The sequence below is a fragment of the Meles meles genome, chromosome 20 (assembly GCF_922984935.1).
Source record: "Meles meles chromosome 20, mMelMel3.1 paternal haplotype, whole genome shotgun sequence".
Lineage (NCBI taxonomy): Eukaryota > Metazoa > Chordata > Mammalia > Carnivora > Mustelidae > Meles > Meles meles.
The window spans coordinates 15,578,665-15,606,423 of record NC_060085.1 but is presented as its reverse complement, the minus strand read 5'-3'; the positions used below and the strand labels follow the sequence as shown (position 1 = coordinate 15,606,423).

General features: G+C 55.8%; 1 protein-coding gene across 2 annotated transcripts in view; it reads left to right on the top strand.

The window, feature by feature from the left end:
* ZDHHC3 (zinc finger DHHC-type palmitoyltransferase 3) overlaps positions 1 to 27,759 on the top strand; it is a 54,337-nt gene that overhangs the window by 24,306 nt on the left and 2,272 nt on the right. The window contains exons 3-7 of one of the 2 annotated variants that reach the window (XM_045990520.1): positions 7,255 to 7,379; positions 12,942 to 13,038; positions 13,705 to 13,786; positions 17,679 to 17,809; positions 20,242 to 21,945. In XM_045990520.1, the coding sequence (XP_045846476.1) occupies positions 7,255 to 7,379; positions 12,942 to 13,038; positions 13,705 to 13,786; positions 17,679 to 17,809; positions 20,242 to 20,400 (594 nt within the window). In that variant the 3' untranslated portion in view covers positions 20,401 to 21,945. Of the gene's footprint in view, positions 1 to 7,254; positions 7,380 to 12,941; positions 13,039 to 13,704; positions 13,787 to 17,678; positions 17,810 to 20,241; positions 21,946 to 27,759 lie in introns of those variants that run through there. The other variant, XM_045990519.1, reaches the window with a different exon arrangement.

Below are 27,759 nucleotides of genomic sequence, written 5' to 3'. Positions count from 1 at the left end.
GGGTTCAGGGAGAAAGGAACAGATTCAGTTCTTACATGGTGAATTTGGAGGATTGGTTTTCTTTGGCTTTAAAGCCTCTTGAACAACCAGGTGGAGATGTCTACAACTTGAAAAGAGGCCTGAGTTAGAACCCGAGCTTGAGCATCACCACTGGGGGTGACAGGGAGGACTGTCGGTGACAGGGCGTGGGGGAGGTGCAGAATGGGCAGGGAGAGGGCCAGAAGGGGTCCCTGAGGAGCACTGGGGTCCAAGGTGGGCAGCATCCCAAGGGAAGGCAAGGGGCCCAGGCCCAGAGGCAGGTAGACACCCAGAGGTAGCAGAGCAGCCTTAGGAAAGAATGACGGAAGGGACTGGATGGTCACAGGAGATCCGAGGAAGATGAGGGCTTAGAACTGACCTCTGGGGTTGGTCACGGGGAATTGCACAGTGACCTGGCGAGAGGTGTCCCTGGTGTGGAGATGCCCAGTGCTGGAGAGCAGTGAACTATAGTAAGGGAGAGGTAGCAGAGACGAAAGTGCGCATGACCTCGGGAAGCTCAGATGTGAGGGGAGGGAGAGCCTGGAGTGTGCACACAACACACGCGAGAAGCTTTGAGGTAAAAGTCTGCGGCTCCAGAAGACCAGGATTAGCTGGGACCCTCACCTTCCCAGCTGGTGGTTTACCCAAGCAGACTTGGTTTCTCTGAAACAGGAAAGGAACTGGGTAGGGGTCAAGGAAGGTTCAACATAGGAGCATTATGCCCTTGCAAATTCTTTAGTGTTTTCAGCTTGCTGTGCACAGAGAAAAGACTGGAAGAATATCCTCCAGCATGTTACTTACACGGATCTACGGGCGGTGAAGTCAAAGGGTGGGTTTTCCTTTTCAATTTCCTCATCTCTGTATTTTTGTAAGTCACGAGCAAGGATTACCGTGGCAATGAGGAAAGAAGCATTGCGAGGCTGTGGTCTGCCGGGCTACAGTGACACAGAAGCTTCAAGGCCTCCCCACAAGATGCGTAAGAATGGGGGGTAGGCGGTTCTCAGTGGTGCCAGCGCGACAGCACTGGCAGGAACGTCTCAGCAGGGCTTCCGACTCCCTGCCGTCTGTCCAGAACTGTACCGAACAAAATTCCTGACCGTGAACTAATAACAGGAAATTCTGGAATCTTTGGAGATAAGCAGAGAAGAGAATATGCTTTTTAGAAAGAGGAAGAAAGAAAGAGACGAGACTTTTGAACCAGAGGCAGGGAAGGGCCCGTGTCACAGTCTGGTTAGTCTCAGGGACTGGCCCAGCTGGCCTCTGGCTCTGAGAGACGGATTCACAAGGCAGACAGGTGCACTGCTGAATGATGTCTTCCCTCGTGGTCTGGAACAGCAGGCAATAATGAGGGTACCAAATGAGGGCTCCAGTGGCCCTTTGCAGTGTTGGGATTCCCTCTTGTAGCCCTTTCTGTGCGGCCTCCCAAAGTTTACAGCAAGCTCTGGTGGCTGGGACCTTAAAAATTGGATGTGGTGAGGGCGCCTGGGTGGCTCAGTGGGTTAAAGCCTCTGCCTTCGGCTCAGGTCATGATCTCAGGGTCCTGGGATCGAGCCCCGCATCGGGCTCTCTGCTCCGCAGGGAGCCTGCTTCCTCCTTTCTCTCTGCCTGCCTCTCTGCCTGCCTCTCTGCCTGCTTGTGATTTCTCTCTGTCAAATAAATAAAATATTTTAAAAAAAAAATTGGACATGGTGAGGGGACAACGTGGACCTTCATTTAGGATAACTCGGCCCCCTTGCTTTATCTCCTTGGGCCAGTGGCTCCCTGTTCCTCAGGGCTTTGCCTTTGTAGGTAAGACAAGAGTGACGTCCAGCTGCGGTTTTATGGCCTCAGGATTCATAAAAGGTCACACGATTGCCCATACTCAGTGACTTTTTACATTAAAAGGAATTAATGTGGCCTTCTGGGCTTCTGTGGGTCCTTCTCTGCCTGGGCCAGTACCCTTCCCAGTCTGCCTTAAAAATCTGCTCCTCTGGATGGTCAGGGCCCTGCCTTGCCTTTGGAAAGACTTCCAGACCCTGCCCTTCTTTGGTGCCTCTGGGCGGGGCCCCAGATATTCTCAGATGAGATGGTCATAGCCTTTTAATTATAAAATTCAGGAAAGCTGGTCATATTCCTGCTCTGGGTAGCTCCTTCCCGGGTTGTATTTTTTCGCTTGTATTTTTAGTGAGTTTCTAATTGCAAATGCCATGTGTTCTTATTAGGACATTTTAAGAAATATGGTTCAGAAAGCACATATTACCTGTGATCCTACTCTTTGAGATAACTATTAATAATTTTGCAGGTGTCTTTGTGTTTTATACACACCGTTGACCCTTGAACAACGTGAGTTTGAGTTACACAGGTCCACATATACACAAATCTTTTTTTTTGATAAATGCAGTCCAGTACTATAAGTTTGCTTTCCTTATGATTTTCTTAACATTTTCTTTTCTTTTTTTTTTTTTTAAAGATTTTATTTATTTATTTGACAGAGAGAGATCACAAGTAGGCAGAGAGGCAAGCAGAGAGAGTGAGAGGGAAGCAGGCTCCCTGCCGAGCAGAGAGCCCGATGCGGGACTCGATCCCAGGACCCTGAGATCATGACCCGAGCCGAAGGCAGTGGCCTAAACCACTGAGCCACCCAGGCGCCCCATTTTCTTTCCTCTAGCTTACTTTATTTTAAGTCAATACTTTATCATACAGTATATAATACGTATAACATACTTGTGAGTTGGCTACTTACATTATTGATATTCTGGTCAGCGGTGGCCTATTAGTAGTTAAGTTTGGGGGGAGTCATAAGCTAAATGTGGATGTGTCTGCAAGGGCCCCTAACCCCTCCATTGTTCAAGTGTCTGACCATGTGTCAGCTCTGTACCAGCAGGTCTTACATGCCATATACTGTTGAGAAATCTCCATTTGCCTTCAACAATCTGTCACAGACGTTCTCTGCATTAATAGCTGTATACTTTTATAGCATGTTTAATGTCAGGAGATGTATCCTGAAAGGCGTTATACATACCACAGAGTCCTTGCCTACCAAAGTTTGTTTGCTTTTAAAATTTTTATCTCAGGGACCCCTGGGTAGCTCCGTCGGTTAAGCATCTGCCTTCGGTTCAGGTCACGATCCCAGGGTCTCCAGATCGAATCCTGCATCAGGTTCCTTGCTCAGCAGGGAGTCTGCTTCTCCCTCTGCCCTGCCCCCTGCTTATGCTCTCCCCACTCCAATAAATAAATAAAATCTTAAAAAAAAAAAAAAGAAAAGAAAGAAAATTTTTATCTTGGGCTTTTCCACTACCTGACTGCATTTTGCAGACCAGATTTTTTTTCTACTTTTTTGAATGTTTAGAAAAAATGTTAATGATGGTTAAAGGGTGTAAAAGATAACACGATGATATGATGATACGATGTCTTCATTCCCCTCCAACCTCATAAATAAACATCATAAAGACAGTTTAACCTCTTTGTATCCCCCCCAACCTCACCCCACTTCATTCCTCTCCCAGCCTCCCCGCCACCATGGCACCATTACCCTGAATCATGTGTAGTTTTCAGCATCTTTGGTGCGCACAGTGCCCAGGTGCCAGGATCCACGTTTCTAGACGTTTCTTCTCAGAACTGCATCTCTGTCCCACTCAAAATCCTGAGCCTCCACCAATGAGAAGAGCATTCCTGTGGACAAGCAATCTTTTGGATTTTCTCGTGTCCTGTTTGTTGCCCCGTCACCCACAGGTGGACCAGTGAGAAGCACGGCACTGTTCCTAGTGAAATCAGCCCCATGCTGCCCATCTCAGGCGTGAGCAGGTCCTTGATGAGACAGGAAAGCGCCGGTGATAGCAGATAAAGAGCTGGTGACAGGGGTCAGCAGGGGAAAGTTGGGGAGCCCAGCAGAGAGCCACAGAAGGGATGGGGTGACGGGGAGGAGAGGGGAGCAATCTTTGCTTCCCCAGAGAGGCACCCCAGGGTCACTTTGAGATAAATTGAAAATCTTCCCATAATCAAACTGGGATACTGAATCTTTTTTCCGCTGCCAGGAAGACACCCCCCTCCCACAGGTCCTCTTACTCCGGCTCTCCTGTGCTACCTGGCACCCCCTGCACCTCTGGCCAGTGCTTGGACTGTCTCCCTTCCCAGCTGCCTCTCTCCTGCTGCAGCCGCCGGGATCCTCCTGGCCTTCCCGGGTCCCCACAGCCCTCCTGCCTCCCCCAGCTCCTGTTGCACTGGCGGCCATGCCTTCCACTAGGTGCTCAGCCTCCTTGCTGTGTCGGGGTGCCTGGGGGCTCGCCCCTCCCGCTGTTTGTGACCCAGGCCCCCGTCGCTTCCTCGCGCTTGCACAGTGCGTGGTGTGGTGTAGATCCTCAGCAAGAGTTCACTGATTTGTCTTTGCAGTTTCCATAGCTAGAATCTTTGTCCCCTGTGAGTCATTTTCTTAGCAAAAGATGAAACTCCAGCTCCTTTGCATTGTTAGCATTTCGAGTTCTTGCTGGTTCTTCAGTGGCTCCTCCTATCCCAGAATTTCTCCTTTACGGGAAAGGTTCTGCCACTCAGTTTTCATCTCTTCTACCCTTCTCCCTTGCCATGTTCTAGTCCATCAGCCCCACTCTGGGAAGGCCAGAGATGCTCCTTCAGCCCTGAGATGGCCACCTTCCCCACCCTAGTAGACAACACTGTCCCCCCCACCCCCCCCGGGGGCCCCTTCGGGACCTGGGTGTGGGCCCGGTTCTGTCGTTCGGCTTCACTGATGAGCTTCACCGATGGTGGTGGCTCATGGCAGCCACTGATGGAGCAGCCTGGTGTCACCTCAGCCTTGGATGGGGGGTGTGGAACAGTCCCACGCCACGGCTGTGACTTGACCCAGTGTTAGGCCCAGTTCTTGCTAGGGAGCTGGGCCACGCGGCTGGCACCCTTGGCTCCCTTCTTCCTTGTTTTGCTGCTTTCACCCCATGCTGGAAACCGATAGACCTTTTCCAGGCTAGGGGCTCTGGTGCCGAGCCAGGCAGAGCCAGTCATGGAGCTCCTGGTCATAGTAGTTCTCAGCCCTGCTAAGAGTTTTTTTAAAAATGCAGGTGTCTGGGCCCCATGGCTGACGATTCTTGTACGGCAGCTCTGCCTCAGAGTCTGGGCACCCACAGCTTGTTAAAGCTGCACGTTGTCTCCCACACACGGCCAAGGGTACAGGCTACCTGACTTGGTCTGTTTGGGACTGCCAGAGATGGGCAGGCTTCTCACCAGCAGGAGTTTATTTCCTGCAGCTCGGGAGGCTGGGAAGTCCAAGATCAAGGTCTGGCAGCTTCCGTGTCTGGCCTGGGCCCACTTCCTGGGTCATAAACAGCCATCTTCTGTCCTAAGGGGGCAGAAAGCAGGAGGGAGCTCTCAGAGGACTGGTTATAAGGTGCTAAGCCGTGACCTAATCGCCTTGTGGAACCCCTCCCAGAGCATCACCTCCTAGAGGCCCCACCTCCTAATACCACACACTGGGGTATTTAGCCTGTGAATCTGGAGGAGATGCAAACGTTCAGTCCACTGCCCTGCCATGTGCTGAGCACTGTTTCTGTGGCGAGCATCACCTGAGCCCTTTCTGCAGGTTATCCGCACCTGCGTCTGGTCAGACCCTCGCAGGCACTGCCGTGGACCAGCTGTCCTAGCTAGAGACCTGTTCACATTCTCTGTCTCTCTCCTCACACCCTCTCCACCACTGCAGGATTCCTCTGGTTCCCTGCCCCTTTTGTTTAGATCTGAATTTCCTCCACATTTCTCCCCTGCCCTCGTCCCTCGGTGTTCACTTCCTGGGCCATTGGCAGTACCCTCCTAACTGGTCTGTGAGATTTTCTTCTCTCCGTCTTCTTATCTGATCCACGTAGCACAGGCAACTGAGTTCCCGTCCTCTAGATGCTCCCTGAGGGCTCTAGGTGGCCCACAAAGAGGATGCCTGTCCCAGCCTTTAGGCCTGGCGTTCGTTCTACTCAAGCCGGCCCTTGCCCATCAGCCCTGCCTCTCTGCTGCCACTGCGTACCCGGTCTCCACTGTGCCAATTTCCTCACCGTCCCCCAGATGTGCCGTGCTCTCACCTTCTCGTCTTTCCCTACGCCCCTCCGCCGGCCACAATCCCTTTTCTCCCTCAGGTCCACTTCTCAAACCTCTGTGCATGCCTCAGGACCTTCCTCTTGAGGGGCGTCTGGGTGGCTCAGTCGTTAAGTGTCCAACTCTTGATCTCACCTCAGGTCTTGATCTCAAGGTTGTGAGTTCAAGTCCTGCGTCGGGCTCCACGCTGGGCATGGAGCCTACTTAAAAAAGGAGCAAATGAAAAACACTCACCTCTTAAAACTTCTGTGGTTGCGTTGGCTAATTGGCAGCTGCTGCCCTGTGCTCGTGCAGCACAGCTGTCTTCTAGAACTGTTGTTACTCCCCAAAAGACCGGGAGCCTCCTGGGACGGAGACCTTGTTCGATTCCTGAATCCACAGCACTGAGCGCAGGAGCGCGGGTTGAGCACCAAGTAGGTTCCTGGTGAAGATGGATTATTGCGACCTGGCTTAGGCCCAGACACGGCCTGTTTACCTTCTGCACAGATGGGCACACAGCCCCGGTAGAGTCTCGTGGCATTTGGGGTCTGCCACGCAAAGGTGTTGAGAGTTAGAAAAAAAATGCGCAGTATTCACAACCATATGAAAAGGAGGGGCGCCTGGGTGGCTCAGTCGGTTAAGCGTCTGCCTTTGGCTCAGGTCATGATCCCAGGGTCCTGGGATGGAGCCCCGCATCAGACTCCCTGCTCAGTGGGAATCCTGCTTCTCCCTCTCCCTCTGCCGCTGCCTGTGTTCCCCGTCTCACTGTGTCTTTCTGTGTCAAATAAATAAAATCTTTTTTTAAGAAAAGTACGGAAAGGATGGGTTAGCGAATTGAAGGGCAGTTCCGGTCAAAAAGCAAGTCAGAAATCTGAGGGCAGTGGCTCACAGCTGTTTTTGGATTCTTAAGAACCAAATACAGATAACTGATGCTTCACAACAATAGGATTGGTTAAAAAATAAATAAATAAATAAATAAAACTTGATTCTAGTTTAAACACTAATTTTCCTCAGGGAAATTTTTTGGTCCATAAGTGTCCATCAGTGTTGGCGTAACCCTGAACACACATGTCGTTGGGGTGAAAATGTCCTGTCCGTGTGTGCAGTTGTTGCTTCCAAGTGACCATCCCCACCGTGGCGCATCAGAACTCCCGGAAGCCCTAGACCAGCCCTGAACGCCTTTCCTCTTTCTGACAGGGAGCAGTGCCCAAAGGAAATGCCACTAAAGAATTCATCGAGAGTTTACAGCTGAAGCCCGGACAGGTGGTGTACAAGTGTCCCAAATGCTGCAGCATCAAGCCCGACCGAGCCCACCACTGCAGGTACCCTGCCCCCCCGCCCCCCAACCCCCACCTCTCACATGCTCTGGGGCAGTGCCCCACCCCTGCTCTGGGCACCTGACCACTATGACTCCCTCTCGTGAGCTCCCCAGATTGCCCCTTCCAATCTGGTTTGAGCTCAGGACACCTGTCCTAAGACTTGACTCTGCCACCCCTCACGAAGGACCCTGCCAGGCCCTGGACTTTGTTCGTCTGTCTGTAAAATTGAGGGGTTCCTGCTCATCCTGCCTCAAAGCTTTAGTACCTTTTAAGGGCACAGGAGACAGAGCTTTAGAAAATCGTTCTGAGTGTCTGGCACTTGACCCATTTAAGAGGTGGGCCCTACTCACTTGACTTTCAGAGGGAAACAAAGGGGCTGTGCCTAAAGGGCAATGTTTCTTTAAAACAGAACTTCTAGAGGTTGTGACAGTTGTGGGTTCGGCCAAAAAAGCCTTTTCCTCCTCTCATCTCTGGTGATTTTTCCCTTTGATTTTCAGATTTCTTCATTGTTTTGAGTCTTCTCAGCAAGAAGACATCTAGCTAAAAACTGCATTTTATCACCAAAGGGGACTTTAAATGCTAAATTACCCTTGATGCCCCTTGGTCTTTTTCTCAAACTCGGGCAGGGGGAGGGCAGGCCAGGAGGGGCACCCTGAGCTCACACGGCTGGTGAGTGCCACAGACAGGCGTGGGGCCCAGTGTTTGTGGCTCCAGTCCAGGGCTCTCTCCACTAGAACTCCAGTTTGGGGGTGACTTGTGTGTCCTGATGGAATTGTATGTCTTTCTGTCAGAAAGAAAGATGGCAACCTCCCCAGCTAGTTGGCCTCTCTTGAGGGTGACAGCTGAGGAGCCTTGGACGGGGCCTGTGCTAATTGCTGTCTCCTGTGGGGTTTCCAGCAGTTTGGAGAAGCTCAGCCCAGCGCGGGGCCAGTTCACTTCTGAGATCTGTGTTACAGACGAATTCAGGGCTTGCTGCTCATGCCTGGGGTGGAGGCACCTGTCTAGCCTTTTCTGCCACCCGTTCTCATCGCCTAAGTGAAGAGGCCCCATGTGCTTATGTGGTTCCCCAGTCCCCGACTCTGGGCAGCCCAGTACGATGAGTGGGCTCCTGCCTGGAAGTTGGCGAGTTCAGCACTAGAAGGCCAGCAGAGCCCCCACCACACTGTGGGACCTCGGACCAGGCAGCAGCACGTCTCTCTGAGCTCAGCTCTATCCTCTGCAAAGGCAGTTGTTGCCCGGCGGCTTGCCGTGAGCATTAAACAACAGGTGTCGCTGGCCCCCCTCCAGAAGCCACTGGTTAGTGGAGGCGTGTGCGAGCGGCAGGGCGCGTTGGATTTAGAGGCTGGAACAGCAACAGGGAGGCGCGAGTTTTGCAGGAAAGAACTTTTGGGTGGTCACAATGGTTCTTTCTCTTCCCTCCCTGAGCCCTCGGCTGCCTCCACTGCCTGGCATTTTGCTCACCGCCTCCTCCTCGCCTTTCTCCCCGGGATGATCCGAGGGAGGTATTCTTGAGTGCTAGTAAACAAATCAGCTTGAGCAAAACAAGAACTGCTGATTCAGACGAAGTTGAGTGAGGATGCCTGTGTGTCGCCTGCTTCCGCGTCAGGCGTGTGCTGACAGCTGCTCCTCTGTGAGGGCCCACGGCCACCCAGGCCATCTGGGGACCCGCAGTTTGGGGTAAGCACAGTTCCCGGCGCAGCAGACGGAGCCGGGCTGACGACTGCTTGAGCAGACTGGCTCAAGAGAGTCGGTGTCAATGTCCCTGCTCGAGTGAAGGCATGTGTCTGTGTGCGTGAGCACGCCCCCGGCTCTTGGGATCCTGGCCTCCCGACGGAGCCCCATGGAATTTAAGTCCATCCCCACTCCCTGAGCTCTGATGGGTACCACAGATGCTCCCTGACCCTGGACGCGTGGGTATTTCTTCCAGCCCAGTGGTGTGTCGTGGATCTTCTCCCCACAGAGAGGCATTCCAGAACCCCAGGCTGCTTTCATCCTGGCAGTTGAGGACCACGGAGGCCTGTGGAAACACTAGAGAGGGAGCCATTCATGCTGAAGTGGACAGCCAAGGTGTTAGGCTTAAGAGTTAGGTTCCTCTTGCACAAGGAGGTGGAGACCCGTGCTCCTGGCAAAGCCTCGCACCCTCCCCTTGCCCCCCCACCCCCGCAAACACATGCACGCTGAGGCTGAGACCATCACAGACTGCTTAGGGCCCCTGCCTGATTCTTATGTTTTCTCTTTCATGGTCATGACCACCAATAAAATTTATGTAGTGCTAATATTATTTTTAAAGCATTTTACCTACATCATCTCTAACTGGGAGATGGGGACCAGTTCTGCAGAGGATGGTTTGGAGAAGCTAAGTTGCTTTGCCCAGGGCCCAACATGGGGATCCAAGAGCAGTGTTCTTTCTGCCACACCGGACTTCCCTACCCAACATTCTTGCTGAGCTGGGACCAGGATGTGGTAGACCCTTTTTTGCAGGAGGTATGGGCTGAAAACCTGGACATGGTCCACCTAGTGTCCTCTTGCTTTGTTCTCCGCTCACGCCCTGCCAGGCGTCCCGGTCTGATACGCTGGAGCCACAGCCCAGGCCTGCTCTTCCCCTATCTGTAGCTTCAGTGCCTGCACTTTGGCCATCACCCAGGCTTGGGCAAGGGCCTCAGCCAGCGACTTTGGGGCTGAGAACCAGGAGCCTCAGTGCACGTGAGCCGAGGAGCTTGTTGGGCTCTACCCAGCTTTTGAAGGAAGTGCTTTGGGGCCTGAAAAATTGCAGGGAACCTGGAGGAATAGAGAAGAGGGGCATTGCCTTCCTCTCGAGCATTGATTTAAAACACAGAAGGGGCTCAGGAAACCCTAAGGCAGGGACATCAAAAGATGCTTACATGGAAGACGTTCGGTCTTTGCAGTGACTATTCCCACAGGCTTGGGACGCGCTGCCAGGCCCGCGGGTGCCTGCACCCAGCAGTGCGCCTGCGCACAGCAGCTCGCATGAGGGGCAGCGAGGGGTGCCTGAGAGGAGTTCCAGGAGAGGGCTGGTGTGCACAGGAAGGAAAGAGCAGCAAGGAGCCCCAGAGAGGAGAGAGCGAAAGGGCCCTCCCTCTGCCTGCTGTGTCCCCAGCCATGGGCGTTGGGAAGAGGGCTGCCTCTGAGGTGACTAAGAACCCCTCTGGGGTATCTGGGGTTGTTGGAGGCCCACATTTTTCCTTCCTGGGGATGGATAGGGCCTGAGGCGAAGCAGCTGGGCGGGACACAGACAGGCCTTGCCCTTGGTGTTCTCCAAACCCCAAATGCCGAACCTTTCAGGCTGGTGATTTTGTGAGTCATGGGCAAGACACCTCAGATCAGGGTCTCTTGCCACGCTTCACGGGTGGACTCCGCACCCACACACACCCCCGCCTGCCCCTGGAGCTGCTGAACAATCCTGCGTGCTGGGGGAGAGGGTCGGCCTCGGCATTCCGTGTCTTTGCAGACAGGAAGCTCAGAGCCGGGCACTGTGGGCCAACTTCAGCTACTCTATGGCTGTGCTCACTTGTCCCTGCTCCCTGGAGGAAGAGGAAGAGGCGTGTCCTGATGTGGCCGCCCAGCAGCACATAACCCATCGTGAAACTTTCTTCCCGGGGTGCACGCCAGAGCTCTTTAGAGGCTGGGAGGAGAACAAAGAATGGATTTGCCTGAGAACTTGAAACTCAGGCAGCTTTCAGAGGCTGTCAGGCCACTTGGGTGCTCTCTACTGCTGAGCACGCTGCCTCAGGGCGTCCACTAGGAACCCCGCGCAGAGGAGGCATGGATGGAGGAGAAAGGGCTCAGGGACCAGGGGCAAGGAGGGTGTTACCCCTGGGAGTTTGGTCCCCTGGTTGGGAGGGAGCAACCATACGGGTTGGTAGCCCGTGCAAGGTGGTTCTGTGGTGGGAATGTGGGGCCTGGGGGCTGAGGCCCAGGATGCAGGGAGCCGCCCCATCTTCACCCTCTGCTTGTCTGTACTCCGAAAGCTGTATCCTGGGAACAAGTGTTATCAGTTGAAATCTCTATTCTACATAATCATATGTATGTTTTTAATTAGTAACACATGCACACGGAGAGAGAGACGGGTATCCGACTTTGTCTTTATAGCCCTCTGTGTCCCTTTCATGCCTCTTTCCTCCCCTGCCCTCCTGGCTCCCCAGGAGATCCTAGAGCGGGGCCAGCCTCTCTGAGATGTGCCCATTCCCCCCCCCCCCCATGCTAGTGAGGACCTTCAGAGTCGTGGAGGAGAACCAGGGTGGAGACTGGCCAGGCCCCCACAGTCGGTTCTCACCTTGTCCTTACAACACTTACTTGCTGTGGACGGGGAACCCGAGGCCTCAAGTCTGGCCAGTCTGACCGAGGTGGCTCAGCAGGTCCAGGCCGACCTTGTCACTCAAGCTCAGACCCTGCTCAGAATAGGTCTCACGTCCTCCTCGGGGTGCAGATGAGCCCGCAGCTCCGAGTCGTCCGTGGCCTCGCCGCGGGGCCCTCCTGCACAGTGGTCTGTGCTTCCTGGCCGGCGGTCTGGGAGCAGCTCGCCTCCACTCCCCGAAGAGCTCCTCCCACGCCTTCCCTGCCCAGACTGGCAGCCTGCCAGAGCTCCACAGGCATGAGCTCCCCACGCGGGAACGCGACACAGCCATTTCTGCCAGGGTCCCCCCGCCAGGGCCTAGGATAAAGTTAGCTGTGGAAACTAGTGGAAAGAAAACCTGGTGTGAACGAAGATGCTTTCAAAACAGAAAACCCTTTATTTACAGTATTTCAAACTGTTTTGAACAAGTGATGCCCCAGGATCGTGTCAAGGAGCCTGCGTTAACAAACGGAGACAGGACCCATTTCTGGGGAGCCCATCGGTTGGCAAAGGGGTGTTTCTAAACCCGCGTTTTGGGAGTAGGTGCTTTCAAGTCCCCAGGAGTCTGCGCTCCTATTTCAGATTCTTTCTTTCAAACAGGGATATTTGCTGTCAGGTAAACTTGAAACAGCCTCAGTCCCAAAAGGAGCCCAATTACAAGTTAGCAATCTGCAAATTCATGGGATTTCTGATCAACACTTAAATACATTCTGCTTTTGCTGCTAAGTGGTTGTTACCTTCCAGCTGAAAAGTCTTGCTTCTGGGACATCCTGCCCTTGAGCCCTCTCCGACTCTCCCAGCACCCTCCGTGGTCAGCCCCCGCCCTTCCACCTGGCACCCACCCTCGGGTTCTGGGTGTTTGGAGAAAGCTGTTCTCTGTAAACTGCCCCTGCGCTCTGTCCTCGCAGTAAACCAGCTCTCGGCTTACCATCCCCGCCAGAGACCAGCCTCCTGTTCAGCCCCTCAGTGCCACCTTGTTTCCTGTCCAACAAGAGAAGGGGCCTTGTGGGCCAGTGACTGTCCCCTGTTGAGTGGGACCCTGGGGGTCCTGACCCTGCCTTCCAAACCCCTTGCCACACCCCTATCCGTTGTGGGGCAGTGCCCAGGGAGGCCCCATGCGCGGAGCAGAGCCGGGGGGCTGGGTTCTCTGCTCGGCTGGGCCCCTCCTGCCTGAGGACAGTACCTGAGGGCCTGCCTTGTGGGCCTTTCAGCGTTTGTAAGCGGTGTATTCGGAAGATGGACCACCACTGTCCCTGGGTCAATAACTGTGTCGGCGAGAACAACCAGAAGTACTTCGTCCTGTTTACAGTAAGTCCTCTTCCCAGTCCTGCCCCACCCTCTGTGAAGTAGCCGAGCCCTTCCGTCCTTCGAAAATTCTCGGCACTCTGTTTTGTGCTGCAGTTCGGAATCCTGCCTGGCCACGGAGACCTCCGCCTTCTGGTCAGAGCGCCCCTGGGCTCAACAAGCAGCTGCTCCTAAGCTCTCTGTTTGAGCATCTAGAAAACCGGCTCTAGTCCATCGGCTCTAAGCTAGGGCCATGTGCGGGGCTCCCACCCCAAGTGTCCAGTATAAGCAGCTCCAGAAGCCAGCTTTGGTGGCCTCCCTCCCTCCGCTGCGGGTAGCTAGGAAGATTTAGTTAGAGAGGCGCAAGAGCCCTTGGCAGTCCGCACCCTGAGTTTTCAGGTGCAGGGAAGCCACCGGCCCGGAGCACACCCAGCCCACCTAGAGCCCAGGTCGCACCTGGCGGCGGGCGCTTGTTTCTGTCTAGTGTCTTCTGCCACACACTCTCACCTTGGTCCCCAAGCCGGGGCGGGAGACCAGGAGGGGAATCACCGGAGGCCTGTCTGGCTCTCCCAGTCAGCCCTCAGCCTGCGTGAGTGTTCCGGCAGGGGGCTCCTGACACCCCTGTCTCGGGAGCCTGCAGGGTCAGAAGGTTCTCACGACAATGGTGTGTGCACTGCTTTCCTGTTTCAGATGTACATAGCTCTCATTTCCCTGCACGCCCTCATCATGGTGGGATTCCACTTTCTGCACTGCTTTGAAGAAGACTGGACAAGTGAGTATGTGCCAGGGCCCCCCTCCTGCTCCAGGGGGCGGTGTGCGACCCAGGCGGGTGGGCTCTTGGTTGGTGTCATGGTGCCAGGGGCCAACCCCATTTTATTAGATCTGTTGCAAGCCTACGGACTGACCAGGGAAGGGACAGCAGAGGCCCAAATCTCTCTTCATGAAGAAAAGCAGCCCCCTAAAGTCAGTTCCACAGGAAAAGTAGTGAGTTGGACAGGCCCTCTAGCCTGAGCGTGCCCAGGGGAAAGGCAGGCCCCCACAGGAAGTGCGTTCCTCCTGCAGGCAGGGGAGCCTTGCCAGGGAGAGAACCTTTGTCTCCTGGTCTTTAAGAAAAGGCACTTTAGGGGCATCTGGGCGGCTCATCCGGTTGAGTGTCTGGCTCTTGATTTCAGCTCAGGTCTTGATCTCAGGGTCATGAGTTCAAGCCCCACATTGCGTTCCATGCTGGGCATGGAGCCTACTTTAAAAAAAAAAAGAAGAAGAGGAGAAGGAGGCACTTTAATCAAAAGTCATTTCATTCCAATCTCACAGAAATCCATTCTGAACTTTCATTTTCTGTGGGTGTTTTTTAACCGCTCCATTACCAATCCACGCTAAGATCACAGAGCAGCCCTTTCTGCTTCCGCGGTGTCCCTTTCGTGCGCAAACACCACCGAATCCTGGGGGAAAAAATAGATGCGGGGCAAACCGATGCCGCCTGACGATTTTAAAGAAGAATAAAAATAAGAAGGAAGAAAAAAAGCTTTTAACAGATGCTGGAGGAATTAAGAGAGGCCACGGGCCGGACGAGAATCTCACACACACACACTCCGTCCGTGAGACAAGTGTCTCGAGCCAAAGCGTCAGATGGGCCCCTTCTCCATCGCACCATCTTCCATGCCTCCTCCCGTGCCTCCTGTCTTCTCAGGCACTAGCTTGCTGTTCTTGTTCCCCAGAACTGGGCAGGCCGTGGGAAGGTTGGGGTCTTTGGGCCCCAACTGGGCGTGGAGAGGCTGGCCCGGCCCACCACAAGTCTCAGTCAGCCTGCGCTGCCGTGTCAATACCACAGACTAGGTGGGTCTCTCACCGTTCCGGAGGCCTGGGGATCCAGGAACACGGTGCCAGCCAATTCAGTCCCTGGGGCCGCCTCTCGGCCTGGCTCGCAGACGGCCAGCTTCTCCTCGTGGGCTCCTGTGGCACTAACCACATCACGGGCCACCCCCTCCCCCACCAGCTCCTGACCTCACAGAACCCTCATCGCCACCCAAAGGCCCCATCTCCAAATAACATCACATGGTGGGTGGGGCTCCCACGTATGAGTTTTGCAGGTGACACACAGTTTGGTCGGTGTCACCGTGTCTCCCAGTTTTCGTGACGCCTGCAGTTCTGGGTGCGGCCAGCCAGGGGGAGGATCAAGCTGGCAGGGAGTAGGGAGAAGGCAGGGGGCAGGTGGATTTCTGCATTCGGACCATTCTGCAGAGCCGGGCGGGGCCCCAGCACGTTCCTTGGTGACAGTTCTGCGAGGGCACACACCCTGCTAGGGCCCCGGGATCCAGTCCAACTCCAGATGGGGCCTTGGCAACTTGGCAACGCAGTCTGACCGGGACGTTTACTAAGCCCGTTGCTCCCCCCACCCGCCACTGTCAGGGTAACAGACTCAGGCAGTGAGGAGAATGCCCTGGACTGCCTGTGAGGCAGAAGTGTCTGTGGAGCACAGCTGGCAGGGGCCATGTCATTACTGCCCGCTGAGAGCCAGCTGGGGCGCACAGGGGTCCAGCCAGTCCCCAAGCTCACGTGTCTAAGAGGAGGGCCGTGATTCAAGCCCCGGTCTGGAGTGGGCTCTTCCAGCCCTGCCTCAGTGACCCCGGGGCCTAGGGTCCTCCCTGTGGGCTGTGGGTTTTCTTCAGTCAAGATTCCTGAAAGAAGAGGCTTGAGGCAGCAGTGCCTGTGGCCGCTAGGCTAGGAGGACAGTCCCCAGCACGGAAGCCTGAGATTGGCCCAGTGCGACAGTGACCACCATCACTGCTCAGCCGTGGACGAGCAGCCTCGCATCCAGCTTGTGTGAGAAGGGGAAGGGGTGTCCCCAGAAGGAGGGCACTTTGATTTGAGGTGTAACGAAGGGTGGAGTTAGGTCGTTTCCATCCCCTGGGTCGGGTTCCTGCCTCTCTTACCTCCGTTTGTAGCTCCCGGGGCCAGCCCAGGACGGGAAGGATCCGAGTGGCTGGGTGAGGACGGAGAGTGGGCCCTGGTGCCAGGCTCTGCCTCCTGCTCTTGCCCCGGGGCAGTCGAGGTGGGGAAGGAAGGAGCAAGGCACCTCCATCCCATGGGCACCCCCTGCGTGCTTATGCTGGGCCCAGGCCAACCTGTGCGGATGTTCTCACGCTTGGTCAACTGCGCTGCCCAGCCAAAGGGAAAACTACAGCTTGGAGAGCCCCAGCCATGTGCCCACACTCCCGTGTTGTCTGGCTCTGCTCCAAGACGGCTTGTACAGCAGGGAGCAAAGCCCCGGCCTCCCAGGGCTAGAGGTGAGGTGGGCAAGGCAGACAACAAGCCAGGACAGGAGCAAACGGGACTCCACAGGGTGCGGCACAGGAAAGATGCAGGGGCCACGGAATATTAGTGGGGGCGTCTTAGCAAGAGCTCGTGGTGGGGAGTTGGCTTCGGGATCCTCACGCTGCTGTGTCTGCCTGACTGTGGAACCCTTGTCCTGCCCGCCACCCGGCCCTGCGCCCAGGCAGGCGGCTGCCACACCTGAGCCTCCAGGGGGCCAGCCCAGCCAGGCCCTGCGCCCAAGGAAACCAGAGGGGACAGCTCTGTGGATGATGTTGAGCCCTGAGCGGAGCGTGAGGAGATGAAGGCATTTGGATGAGCTGTTGCTCACCCCACCACCCGGACAGCGACAGCACTGTGTCTCCGGCCCATTCTGAAGGTCCGCGAGGGAAGCAGCAAGGAAGCCCCAGATTCCCCGAGTTTCCAAAGCCCAGGGAAGCCTGGCCCTGCTCTCCCAGATCAGACCCCTCCGGCCACGGCAGCAGGGCCTGGGCCCTGGGGCAACGAGAAACGTGTACCACAAGCCGGCCGGGTCTCCCAGTGTCGTCCCCTTTCCCCCAGGCTCCCCCACCCCACCATCTCCTGTGGCACCTCAGCTTCCCTCTCCCGTCGGGGCCCTTCTAATTCAGACTCGGTCCAGACAGGCTTCTGCTGCTGCTGAAAATAGAACCACACATCTGGTCAAACTTCGCTGCCCTGTGAGGAGGGGGTAGAGGCCTGGACAGGGACAAGAACTTGTCTGAGGTCTCACACGCCCCCGGCAGCCTGGGCTCAGAGAGAGGTGGGGAGAGCGGACTCGGCCGCTCCTGGCGGAGGACGTTTCCCTGGGGGCTTGTTTCACCCCCTAGCTCAGGGCCAGGGACTGCCCCTTGTAGGCTTCGAATCCTAAAACCCCTGAGTGAGCCTCCAGATCTGCTCTTTCCTGTCCCCCAGAAGCAGACAGAGCTGCAGGAATGTCCAGCAAATTCGTGGCCGAACCAAAGCCCGCCTGAGGCCGCCCGGCCTCTGCAGCCTGTGTTGTGCTCTCTGCGGGGAGGGGCTCTCCCTGTCATCACAGCTCTGCCGTGCGCAGGCAGCGTGCTTGGCAGCAGGGCACAGACACTGGCCGGGCAAAGAGCAGGGGTGAAGGGGTGTCAGGAGGGGAAGCCCCGGCAAGGGCCTGGCCTGTGGAGAAGGGCCTCCCTGAGGGAGTGCTGGCGCAGCCGGATGGTGCCTGCCAGGGCCCGGGGCCAAGGACACGTGGCACACGTGGGAGGAACCAGGTCCTGTGGGGCAGGAGGCCGAGTGGGGCTCTGGGGATGTCGAGTGGCGGGCAGGGGGCAGCAGCCCCAAGTCCCACACGACCCTTCTTGCAGAGTGCAGCTCCTTCTCGCCGCCGACCACAGTGATCCTCCTCATCCTGCTGTGTTTCGAGGGGCTGCTCTTCCTCATCTTCACCTCCGTGATGTTTGGGACGCAGGTGCATTCCATCTGTACGGACGAAACGGTAAGCGGGCGGCCTGCCCCCACCTCCACTCTGCGGCTTGGGGAGTCCCAGGGTGGATGCTGCGGGGAGGGCTGCGTGCAGGCCGGACCTGGGAGCCCAGCCAGCCGGGCCCAGGAGGGAGGTGTGCCGGCTGCGTCCCCCCATTTGCAGTGACTCTGGACTTAAACACACACACACACACACACGTCTTTCCTTGGGGTCTAACAGCCTCGGTGAAGGGTACCCTTTGCCAAAAGTCCTTCCGTCCTCCCATGATGGTTCCGTATTACACACTCTGCTGTGTCAGGCGCTCTGCTGGGCACACGGCCACGCTTCCCATCTGAGAACTACAGTCCTAGGGAGGGGATGATGGACAAACGATGCCTGAATCCAGCTGGAATGGGCAGGGTCAACTTCCTGGAGGAGGTGACTCCATGAGTAGGTCGCAAGGGCAGAGTCAGGAGACAGTCTGCCTTAAGCATCCCCGAGCTCTGGGCCCCTGGCGCCACCTGCCCATCTGCCCGCTAAGTACTGCCGCTTGTTCCGGCTCTGGTTCTCGTCCATTTCTTCCCCCTCAACCCCCCATCCCTACCTCCATCCTCCCCACAGCTCCTTCTCTGGCTGCTGGCGGGGGCAGGACTGGAGCCCACTCCCCTGGTGCCACGGCCACCTGTCTGTCCTAAGTGTCCAAAAGCCTCCAGGTGGTCAGTCTGTTGCTGTCACATGGGCCTGTCTTCCTTTTTGGCTCTGGGTCCCTGGTGAGGGACGCCAGGAGGAAGGGGCAGCACTGAGCGCCCTGTGAGGAGCAGAGGCATGAGGTCCCAGGCCCTTCGCGGCACTCCTCCTGGCTTCCCAAGCTCCCCTCCGGTGGCAGGTGGCTGCATCAAAGGGGCCTGCGGATCAGTCCGCATCAGACGGAGGCTCGCAGGGAGACAGACTCCTTGCTACTGCTGCCGGGACACCATCTCTTGGATCTGTGGGGATTCCCGGTGGTTTAGAATGTTTTGGGGGGCTCTCAGCAACTTTATCTTCTATAAGAAATAACATCATCATAAGAGTTTCTGTAAAAACGGTAGCCAATGGTATAGACCCGGCTGTGTGTCCAAGCAGTAAGTGTGACCAGCTTCTCTCCCTAAGACCCACAGGGAACCCAGAGGTGACTGTCATTTCCCCCCTGCCCCCCTGCCCACTGTTGCCTGCGGCGCCCCCACGCAGCCTGCAGTCTGGGGGAGCCAGAAGGAAAGTTCACACACCCTTGGCCCTCGCTCTTCTTCCCCTTCCGGCCCCTTCCTAAAGGGAGTTGTACTGGAAAGGAAAGCAGAAAAGAAGGAAGGTGCGTCTGGAGAAAGCGCGTCTTCCCCTCTGCCTGGACCCTCCCAGCTCCTGGCCTGAGCAGAGATTTGAGTTAGGCTGAGCCCTCCTACTCGTCCCCGTTCCTCCTCCTCCCCGGAGACAGGGCAGGCAGACCCCCGACCAGACGCCTGCCAGGCCACTTCTCTCCTGTTCACCGAGCAAAAACACATCCTCAGGCCCTGCCCGCTGTCCAGCTCCATCAGAAGAGGCGAGGAGGGAGGGAACAGGCTTCCTCACCAGCCTACTTTTCCTGTGAGACTCAGTGTGGGGAGCAGCCCAGGCTCCGGGCAACCACCAACATGGCCCTGGGCCTGCTTTTTCCCGGAGAGGCACTAGGAAGACCTCTGCCATGCCCGGGGCTGGCTGTCTGTCCAGGCAGCCCCTCTAACCTATACTAATCCCTTTCCTTCCTCCTCTGCGGGGGCTGTTCTCCTCCCCCACGGTCTCTGACTCCTGTCGGACCTTCTCAGGTCTGCCTTGCCCACCCCGCTGAGCTGGGTGCTTCTTGACCTCCCGGGCTGGGGGGACGAACAGCGCCCGAGCGCGTCCTTTCATTTGTTCCTTTTTTTTTTTGTCTGCAAAGTGGTCATAGTCGTGTCAAACTTGAACCTACCCAAATTAAAGGCCAGCATTGGCTGTCACGAACATAAGCCCCTGCCGGTTCTGAGGCTTCTGGCACCAAAGCCCTCACAGCATCCCCGGACCATAGCCAGGCCCAGCGCCAGGCCCGGAGCGCCTCTGTACCGCCCAGTGTGCGTACATGTCGCTCCTTCAAACTTAGCAAAAACCCCAGACCGACATGCCTGTGGGAATCCAGGCTCGGCAGCCTCTGGATGTACTCATTTCCCCCCCTCCCTCTCTGGAGGGGCTTGTAAATATAGGCCCACATCCCCCACCCCCCGCCCCCCCCCCAAAAAATGCAATTTTTTTTCCTTTGACACTTTTTATGAGAGAAAGAGAAGGAAAATGTAGGATGTAGGTAGGTTTGTGGCTTTAAAAGGGAGCACTGACACCATTCACCTCAGGCTAATGGACAGCCCTTCCCCAAAAACCACAGCAGTAAAGTGCTTGACTGAAAGTATGATTGTTCTTGTTTTCAGGGAATAGAACAATTGAAAAAGGAAGAGAGAAGATGGGCTAAAAAAACAAAATGGATGAACATGAAAGCCGTTTTTGGCCACCCCTTCTCTCTAGGCTGGGCCAGCCCCTTTGCCACGCCAGACCAAGGGAAGGCAGACCCGTACCAGTATGTGGTCTGAAGGCCCCTGACCAGCATTGCCACCCAGACACAAACCACATCACAGCACTACCGTCCCATCCGTTCTCATGAATGTTTAAATCGAAAAAAAGCAGAACAACCACTCTAAAACTTTTTTTTTTATGTCCCAAGTAAAATGGCTGAGCATTGCAGAGAAAAAAAAAATGTCCCCATGTTTTATTTTTAAGAGATCATCCTTTCTATTTTTTTGGTGACTGAAGCTGCTCTTCTTTTTTTTTTTTTTTTTTTTTTTTTTTCCTTTTTTTAAAATCACTTCTCTGGCCTCTGGTTTCCTCTCTGCCGTCTTTCTGGCCTGACTAACGTGGAGGGCGCTGTCTCCGGGTGGCCTGCCTCTACTAACTGAGGGAGCCGTGGGCTGGGGCACGGACGGATCACCAGCCCCGACGCCTGGTGGGGGATACTTAGGAGAGGCAGGGGAGCCCCCCCCCACCTCCCGCTGCCCAGGAGGCAGTGGCAGGCGCCCCCACAGGACTTAAAACGTTTTCACCGAAGACGGATGCTTACCGCTTGTGGCCGAGAGGGGCAGGACCGGCCGGAGCCCTAAGGAGGGCCCTTGGCACAGCGGCCTCATCCCCCGGTGTGGACACAGTTTGCCTCCTCGTACTCCATGGGCTTGAGGTGTGCAGAGTGACTTTTGGGAGGTTGGGATCAAAGGGGTCTTATTTGTATTCTGAATCACCAATTATATTCCTGCGGATTATTTGGAAGAGTGTGAAGGAGAGACGTTTTTCCAGCTCAAAATGCCTTACACAGTCAAAGGAGAAAACAAATGATGTGGTTTCAGGTTTCCTCTGTCAGGTCTGCTTCCTCTTGGCACCACTTCCCCTCCCCTGACCCCCTCCCGCTCCCCACCATGTGGCCGGTGAGCTGCGCTGATGCTGAGTGACACGGCCCACAGCCCCCAGCGCACAGCCGTCCTGTCCTCAACCCCCTCCGCCCCCTTTTGTAAATCCCTAAAGTGGGTCCCTCTGATGTCTTGGACACCTGAATGTGCACGTAGCCACGTCTTCTCTGTATTTTAACCCAGAAGGCCGTTGTCCCTGCCTGGGGCTGACGGGGATGTGAGGGGTCGACCTCACGGCCCCCAGATTTCTGAAAGCTGGCAAATGCCTCCCCTCCCGGAACCAGTGGGGCTGAGTGGCCTTGCCCCATCCACCCTGGCATTTCCCGAATGAAATCCCACTTCCAAGAGGAAAGCCTGAAGAGAGTGGGAGATGAGGGGGCCCGGGGACAGGGAGGGCCCAGCCAGTGCAGAAATCACAGAAGTCGGAGGACTGACCATCTGTGACTCCGTACACGTGGATTTGGTTTTTTATAAGTGATCACCACAAACCTCCTTTTTGAGCTTGTGCTGGGGGTGGTCGGGGTGGGGGGTAAGGTCTATGAACCCAGTCCGGGACAGGGAGGAAGCTCGTCGAGAGCCGCCATGTGGTTTTCCATGAACTATTCAGTGGAACATGCTGCCTCTTTTCACTTCTGTCCGTGCTTCCACATGGAAACAAAATGCAATAAAATTTTTCCAAAACCTGTTGTCACTGAGCCGTGCTCTCTCACAGCGCTGCCTTCAGGCCGAGCCGCGCTGGCTGCCATGGGGCCTCTGTTCCGTTGCTCCTAAAGGCTATCTGTTTCTGCTCCTCCTCTTGAACGAGGTGTCCGAGGTGGCCGCTGCGCTGTCTTTAAAGGATCCGTTAGCCGCCCGCTCTTGACCAAGCCTTCCCCACCCACCCCCGGCCTCTGCTGGCTTCTGCTGCCTGAATCCCAGGTTACAGAAAAGCCTTCCAGTCGGCAGAGTTTGCTGGAGCGCGGGGCCCTGGGAGGGAGGGACCTGTTTCCCTCTGCGCACCCCAGCAGAAAGCGGTGTCTAGCTGGAAGAAGGCACTGGAAACCTGCACAGACCCACCCCAGTGCTCTGAGGAGCTCGTCCTCATCCCTCCCATGTCACCAGAGATCTCCATGACCCTCCCCAAGGCAGTCAGCCCCGGCTCGCCTCTCCTGTGCCCTTGATGCCCTAAGTCAAGGCTGAGGTCTGGAGTGTTTGTTTGCTGTTGTTTTTTTTGTTTGTTTTTTAATGCTGTATTTAAATCTAGTTTATAGCGTTTGTTTCCCACAGGCTCCCCCCACCCTTTTTACAGTTCGCTGAGGTGTGCAAAGAAGTGTGGCTGTTCAGTGACTAGCGCAGTTTCGAAGGCTCTGGCCTGCTCCCGCCCCTCAGGAAGCCATCCCTTGGGTCCTCCTGGCAGGGGGAATATTTTATTTATTTGGATGCCCTCCAAACACTCTGTCCTCAAGGCATTTTTCTTTTTTTAAGTGATCCAGGTTGGTTCTTTTTCCCATGGGATGTCTGAGGAAGGCAGTAGATGGTGCTGAAAATGTATTGATTTATTATTATTATTATTGAGGCCTAAACATAGAAATTCATCATTTAAACCTGGAAATTCATCATTTAAACCTGGCGTCCTAGATCTATCTTTCCCAGAGAACAAGGCTGTTTTTGACATCCTGTGTGGGTCTCCCTCTGTTCAGCCAGAGGGAAATGCCCTCTGAAGATAGGAAAACCCCAGGGAACCTGGGGTTTTCCTCGCTCCCTCACTGGAATGGGAGACGTTTTGGCGGGAGCTCAGGGACCAGGGATGGGGCTGTCGTCGGCAGTGGGGTGACCTGCCATCCACACAGAAAGAAGCGGGCATCCCTGAGGGCCCCCAGTCTTCCCAGACGGCTGAGGAGAGAGGACGTGTCTCTGCACAAGGGCGGCCCAGGCTTTCGGCTTTGGCACAGGGGCTCCGGTGGTGCTGGGGGGTTACACCCCTGGGCAGTGAGCCCGTGGCAGCCGTGGTGTTTCAGAGCGCGGGCCCTGGAGCGTGGCAGGGAAAGAGAAGGGAAGGCGACATGGCAAGCCGGACTACGTGACTCCTTCCCAGCCATCGACTTCAGGCGATGCTTCTAGCAACCGGGCCAAACATGCAAAAGTTCGCACCCTCCGGGCAGATGTCCGCCTCGGTGCCCAGGCTTGGTGACTTCGTGCCCCCAGAGTGAGTTTGGGTAGGAATGCGGGTGTTCCATCTCCTGTTAGTCACGCTATTTCCTCTTGGGAACACTTCGTCTCCAAAGAACCCAAGTGACACACCTGGAATGACCAGTTTTGCTCATCCGGGCTCGGCTGCCAAGAAAGTCACAAGCCACCTTCCGCCGTGACACGGAAACCAGCCCCTGGCCGGTCTGCTGTGTCCCCAAGTGGAAGCTTCGTTCCCCTGCCCTCTCCCTCGGAAAACAAGTTCTCGGTGGCACGACCGCCTTGAGCACCCCAGCAAGTCAGAGTCACCCCAGGGGTCCATCCGCGCGCACACGGGAGCTAAGGAGGAAGGAGTGTTTGCCCCATGCTCCGACACGTGGACATAAGGGTGCCCCGAACCTCTCTGCTACTGACCTTACGCAACTTGGCGACCGGGCATCAAGGCTCTGGCCCCCCTCAGACTCGGGTTCAAGTCCCTGCTCGGCAACTTCCTTCGCGTGTGACTTGGCGCAGTCGCTGACTTAAAGCCTCTGTGATCTCACATGTCAAACCAGGGAGGCCGTCTGAATCACAAGGTCATAGCGAGGGTCAAGTGAGAGTCAAGACCGTAGCTGTGACAAAGCCGTCTGGCACCCGGCGTGGCTTCCATGAACCTTAGTGCTGCCGGACCTCTGCTCTTCCAACCACAGTCACAAGGGCTCCTGATCCGTGAGACCAGCTCGTCAGTGAGCAGCGGCCTTTAAAAAATAAATAAATAAATAAAAATCCGTGACAGTTGTGGAGTAAGTATCGTCTCATGAGACTTTGTCGGCGGCGGTGCACGGTTGTACGGAAAAGTGTTGCCTGTTGCGGGTCGAGTAAAAGGATGTGAAACGACAGATGAAGAGAGAATGTTCTCTGGCTGTCCGAGGAGGAGGGACGCGGCATGGGCAGCAGCGTCTCCGATTGTCGCCATCCGATGAGGTGGGGAGTCGAGGGGAGCAGGGGGGACAATGAACGCTTGCTCCGTGGGTTCTCAGAGGAGTCCTTACGAAGCCTATGCTCGGGGTCTCTGCCTCCCTCGGGAGCTTTCGTCCTGGTACGTTCATTCTGGGGACTCTGGTGTGTTCCTGTGCAAATGAAAGCTCGTGTGTCATTGTGGCAGAGGGAGGTCCAGAAGCCCCCAGCCACACCCTCCCTTACAAGAGCTGTCGGCTCTGGCCGTGCCGTCCTCCCGAGGAGTCAACCATCTTGCTCACTTGGGCCTGGCGTGGGTATTACTGGTGCCCCTGCAAACTCCCGCCGAAGGACTTTGCCTCCCGCACGCCTTCGACTCAGAATTGAGTCGTACCAGGAGAAAGAGACCCTGTTGTCTGTTCTGAACACACGGGCTCAGACCCTCACGCCTCTCTTAGGCTGCAGATGCGTTTGGAATATTGTCTTCTGTCCAGACTCAGAGTTGACCTGGATGTTTGTCCACTTAACCTGCTCAGGAACTTCCCTCTGGTGGACAGGCCGGGCTCTGATCTAGAATGTTCTTACGAGCTTGGTGAAGAGGCTGAGTGTCGCCGTGAGTGCTCGCCATGGAGCACCGTCGTCTTGAGGGCTCTTCTGCTTCATCTCCCTCACCGGCTTTTTCCTCTGCCTTGGTGATCAGCACAGGTAGAGTGAGAACTCGTAGGAGGACTGAAAACGCCCTGGGCAGAAGGCAGAGACGGGTTCTCATCCAGGTTCCAGCGCCCAGCAAGACAAGTTTTGGCCACCGTAATGGCCTTTCAGATTCTCTGTTTTCCCGCTTGCCAAGTTGTCGGTACCAACAGCCACCTCCTCTCAGGGCGGTTGTGCAGACCCCACAATCATGGCTTTGAGCCAGCGTGCACACAGTCAATCTGGGTGTCCCCTCTGTCGCCTGCCCTGCCTCCTGAGGATGTCCCAGCTTCCCTGAAATCATGCTTCAGATGCCTGTCTGGAGAGGCTGCAAAGCATTGCCCGGGGCAGGGAACACAGTATCCCCCAAAGCAAGTGTCCTCAGTGGCCCCTGTGGCTTCCACTAAGCAGGGAAGCCTGGCGAAGGGCCCATCCGTGGGCACCAACAGCATCGGGTGCCCTTGACCTAGGCGAGGCTCCCTCAGGGAGTTGCCAGCAAGGTCTGTTTTCTGAAACAGCTCTTCTGTTCTGATCATGACAATAACACCTGCTCATTGGTGAAAGCTTGGGACGTGTGAGAAGTCCACAGAAATTAGTACAAATCACCTCCGACCCTATCCCCAAAGGTACCCGCAGGTCCCGTGATGTCATGTCCAACTACCCTGGCTTCCTCGCCTTGTCACCAGTGGGCAGGATTTTCCAGGGTAACGTAGAACTATATCAACACCGTTTTTCGGAGCTGAGTTGTGTTAAACTTTGTAGAAGGGCAGACTCAGCCATCCTGAGCGGGTGTCTCGGCTGTTCCCAGCTTGTCATGTTGTCACTCAGTGTTCAAGACTCTCTTGCTCACATCTGTGTGTCTCCGATTAGTTTTTTTACCTGTTATTGTGACATAATTTCCAACTTACCAAAAAACGTGGCAGAAATCGCACAGAGAGCTCCTGTGTACGCCTCCGTCAGCCTTTCAACATGGAACCATTTCATATAAACACAATACAAATACAAAAACCTGGGAAACTATGGGTGCGAGACCCTTAACAGACCTACAGGCTTCTCCACGTGCCCCACCGAGACCCTTGTCTGTCCTGTTGCCTCGCTTGTCCCATCTGTGTCGTCTGCTCCAATCTGTGACAACCTAGGTCTTTGTCTTTCATGAACTTCGCCCCCCCGCCTTTTTTTAACTGAGATGAAATTCACACAACGTAAAATCAACCACTTTAGCGCCTGCAGTTGCTATACAGCCATCACCTGTGTCTGCTTCCGAAGCATTTTTTTTTTAAATGTTTTATTTATTTGACAGAGAGAAATCACAAGTAGGCAGAGAGGCAGGCAGAGAGAGAGAGAGGAGGAAGCAGGCTCCCCACGGAGCAGAGCCCGATGCAGGGCTCAATCCCAGGACCCTGGGATCATGACCTGAGCCGAAGGCAGAGGCTTTAACCCACTGAGCCACCCAGGCGCCCCCCGAAGCATTTTTGTCAGACTTTGACCCTCTCGAAGATCAGAGGCCAGGTACCCGGTAAACTCCAATTTGTGTTTGGCTGATGTTTTCTCACGATTAGATCAAGAGTGTGTGTTCGGGGGGCGCCTGGGTGGCTCTCGGGGTCCTGGGATCGAGTCCCGCGTCGGGCTCTCTGCTTGGCGGGGAGCCTGCTTCCTCCTCTCCCTCTCTGCCTGCCTCTCTCCCTACTTGTGATCTCTGTCAAATAAATAAATAAAATCTTTAAAAAAAAAAAAAAAAAATGTGTGTTCGGGGCGAGAAAAGCACGGAGGTGAGGTTACCTGTGATTCGGCTCAGGGGACACCCGCCCGGTTCCCTCCCTGGTCTGCCCTCTGTCACTAGTGTCTTCCAGGGAGATGCCCTGAGATCAGCTTCTTCAAACGACAGGTTTTTTCAAGGACCGAGAAACTTAAATCTCTGAGATGAAGTGGGAAGAGAGAGTGCTGGAGACGAACTGGCCCGGAGGATGGGGCAGGCCTCAGTGTGTGGGTGTGCCTCAGTTTCTCTTTCTGCATAACAGAAGGGATCGTACCGGTTACGGGAGGCTCTTGTGTGGCAAAGAAGAGAGAACCCAGAACGAGGTCCTCAGAGGTTGTTCTGAGGTGGAATGGGTCGTGTGAATGAGCAGTGGCCGTGCCTCACAAACCCCGCGATTTCCCTCAGCTTCTGGCTTCCAGCGGAGGTGGAGGAAGGCAGAGGCCCTGGTGGGGCTGGAAGCCTTTGTGGAGGGGACTGTGGTCTGGAGAGCTGACCTGACTATGCCTTTCACTCCTGCGGGCTTCTCCCCTTTCCCCTCACTCTCTTTCTGTGGCCTGGCAGCTGAGACGCCCAGAGACAGGTGAGTGGGCAGCTTGGGAGCAGGCGCGCGTCTGCCGCCGGAGCAGGGCCCCCCCACAGCGACCCTGTGCCCGCCTCGGCTGCCCGCCGCATGCTGGGCACACAACAGTCTGCTTCCGCGGCCCCCCGTGTTTGTACTCCGCGCTCTCCCCTGACTGCCTGCACCCCTTCTTCATGCTGAGTCCGCTGCACCTGCTGGGGGGCGTGGCCCAGAATGCCCAGGGAGGGCTCGTCTTCTTAGTGTTCTCACGGGCAGTTAGTCCTCGGCCCTGGGCCCCGCAGCAGCCTGGCCTGATTTGGGCAAGGCTGGGCAGACCCCGGCCCCCGCTTGCTGTGCCGCTCCCCACCGCCCCCCCCAACCCTGCCCG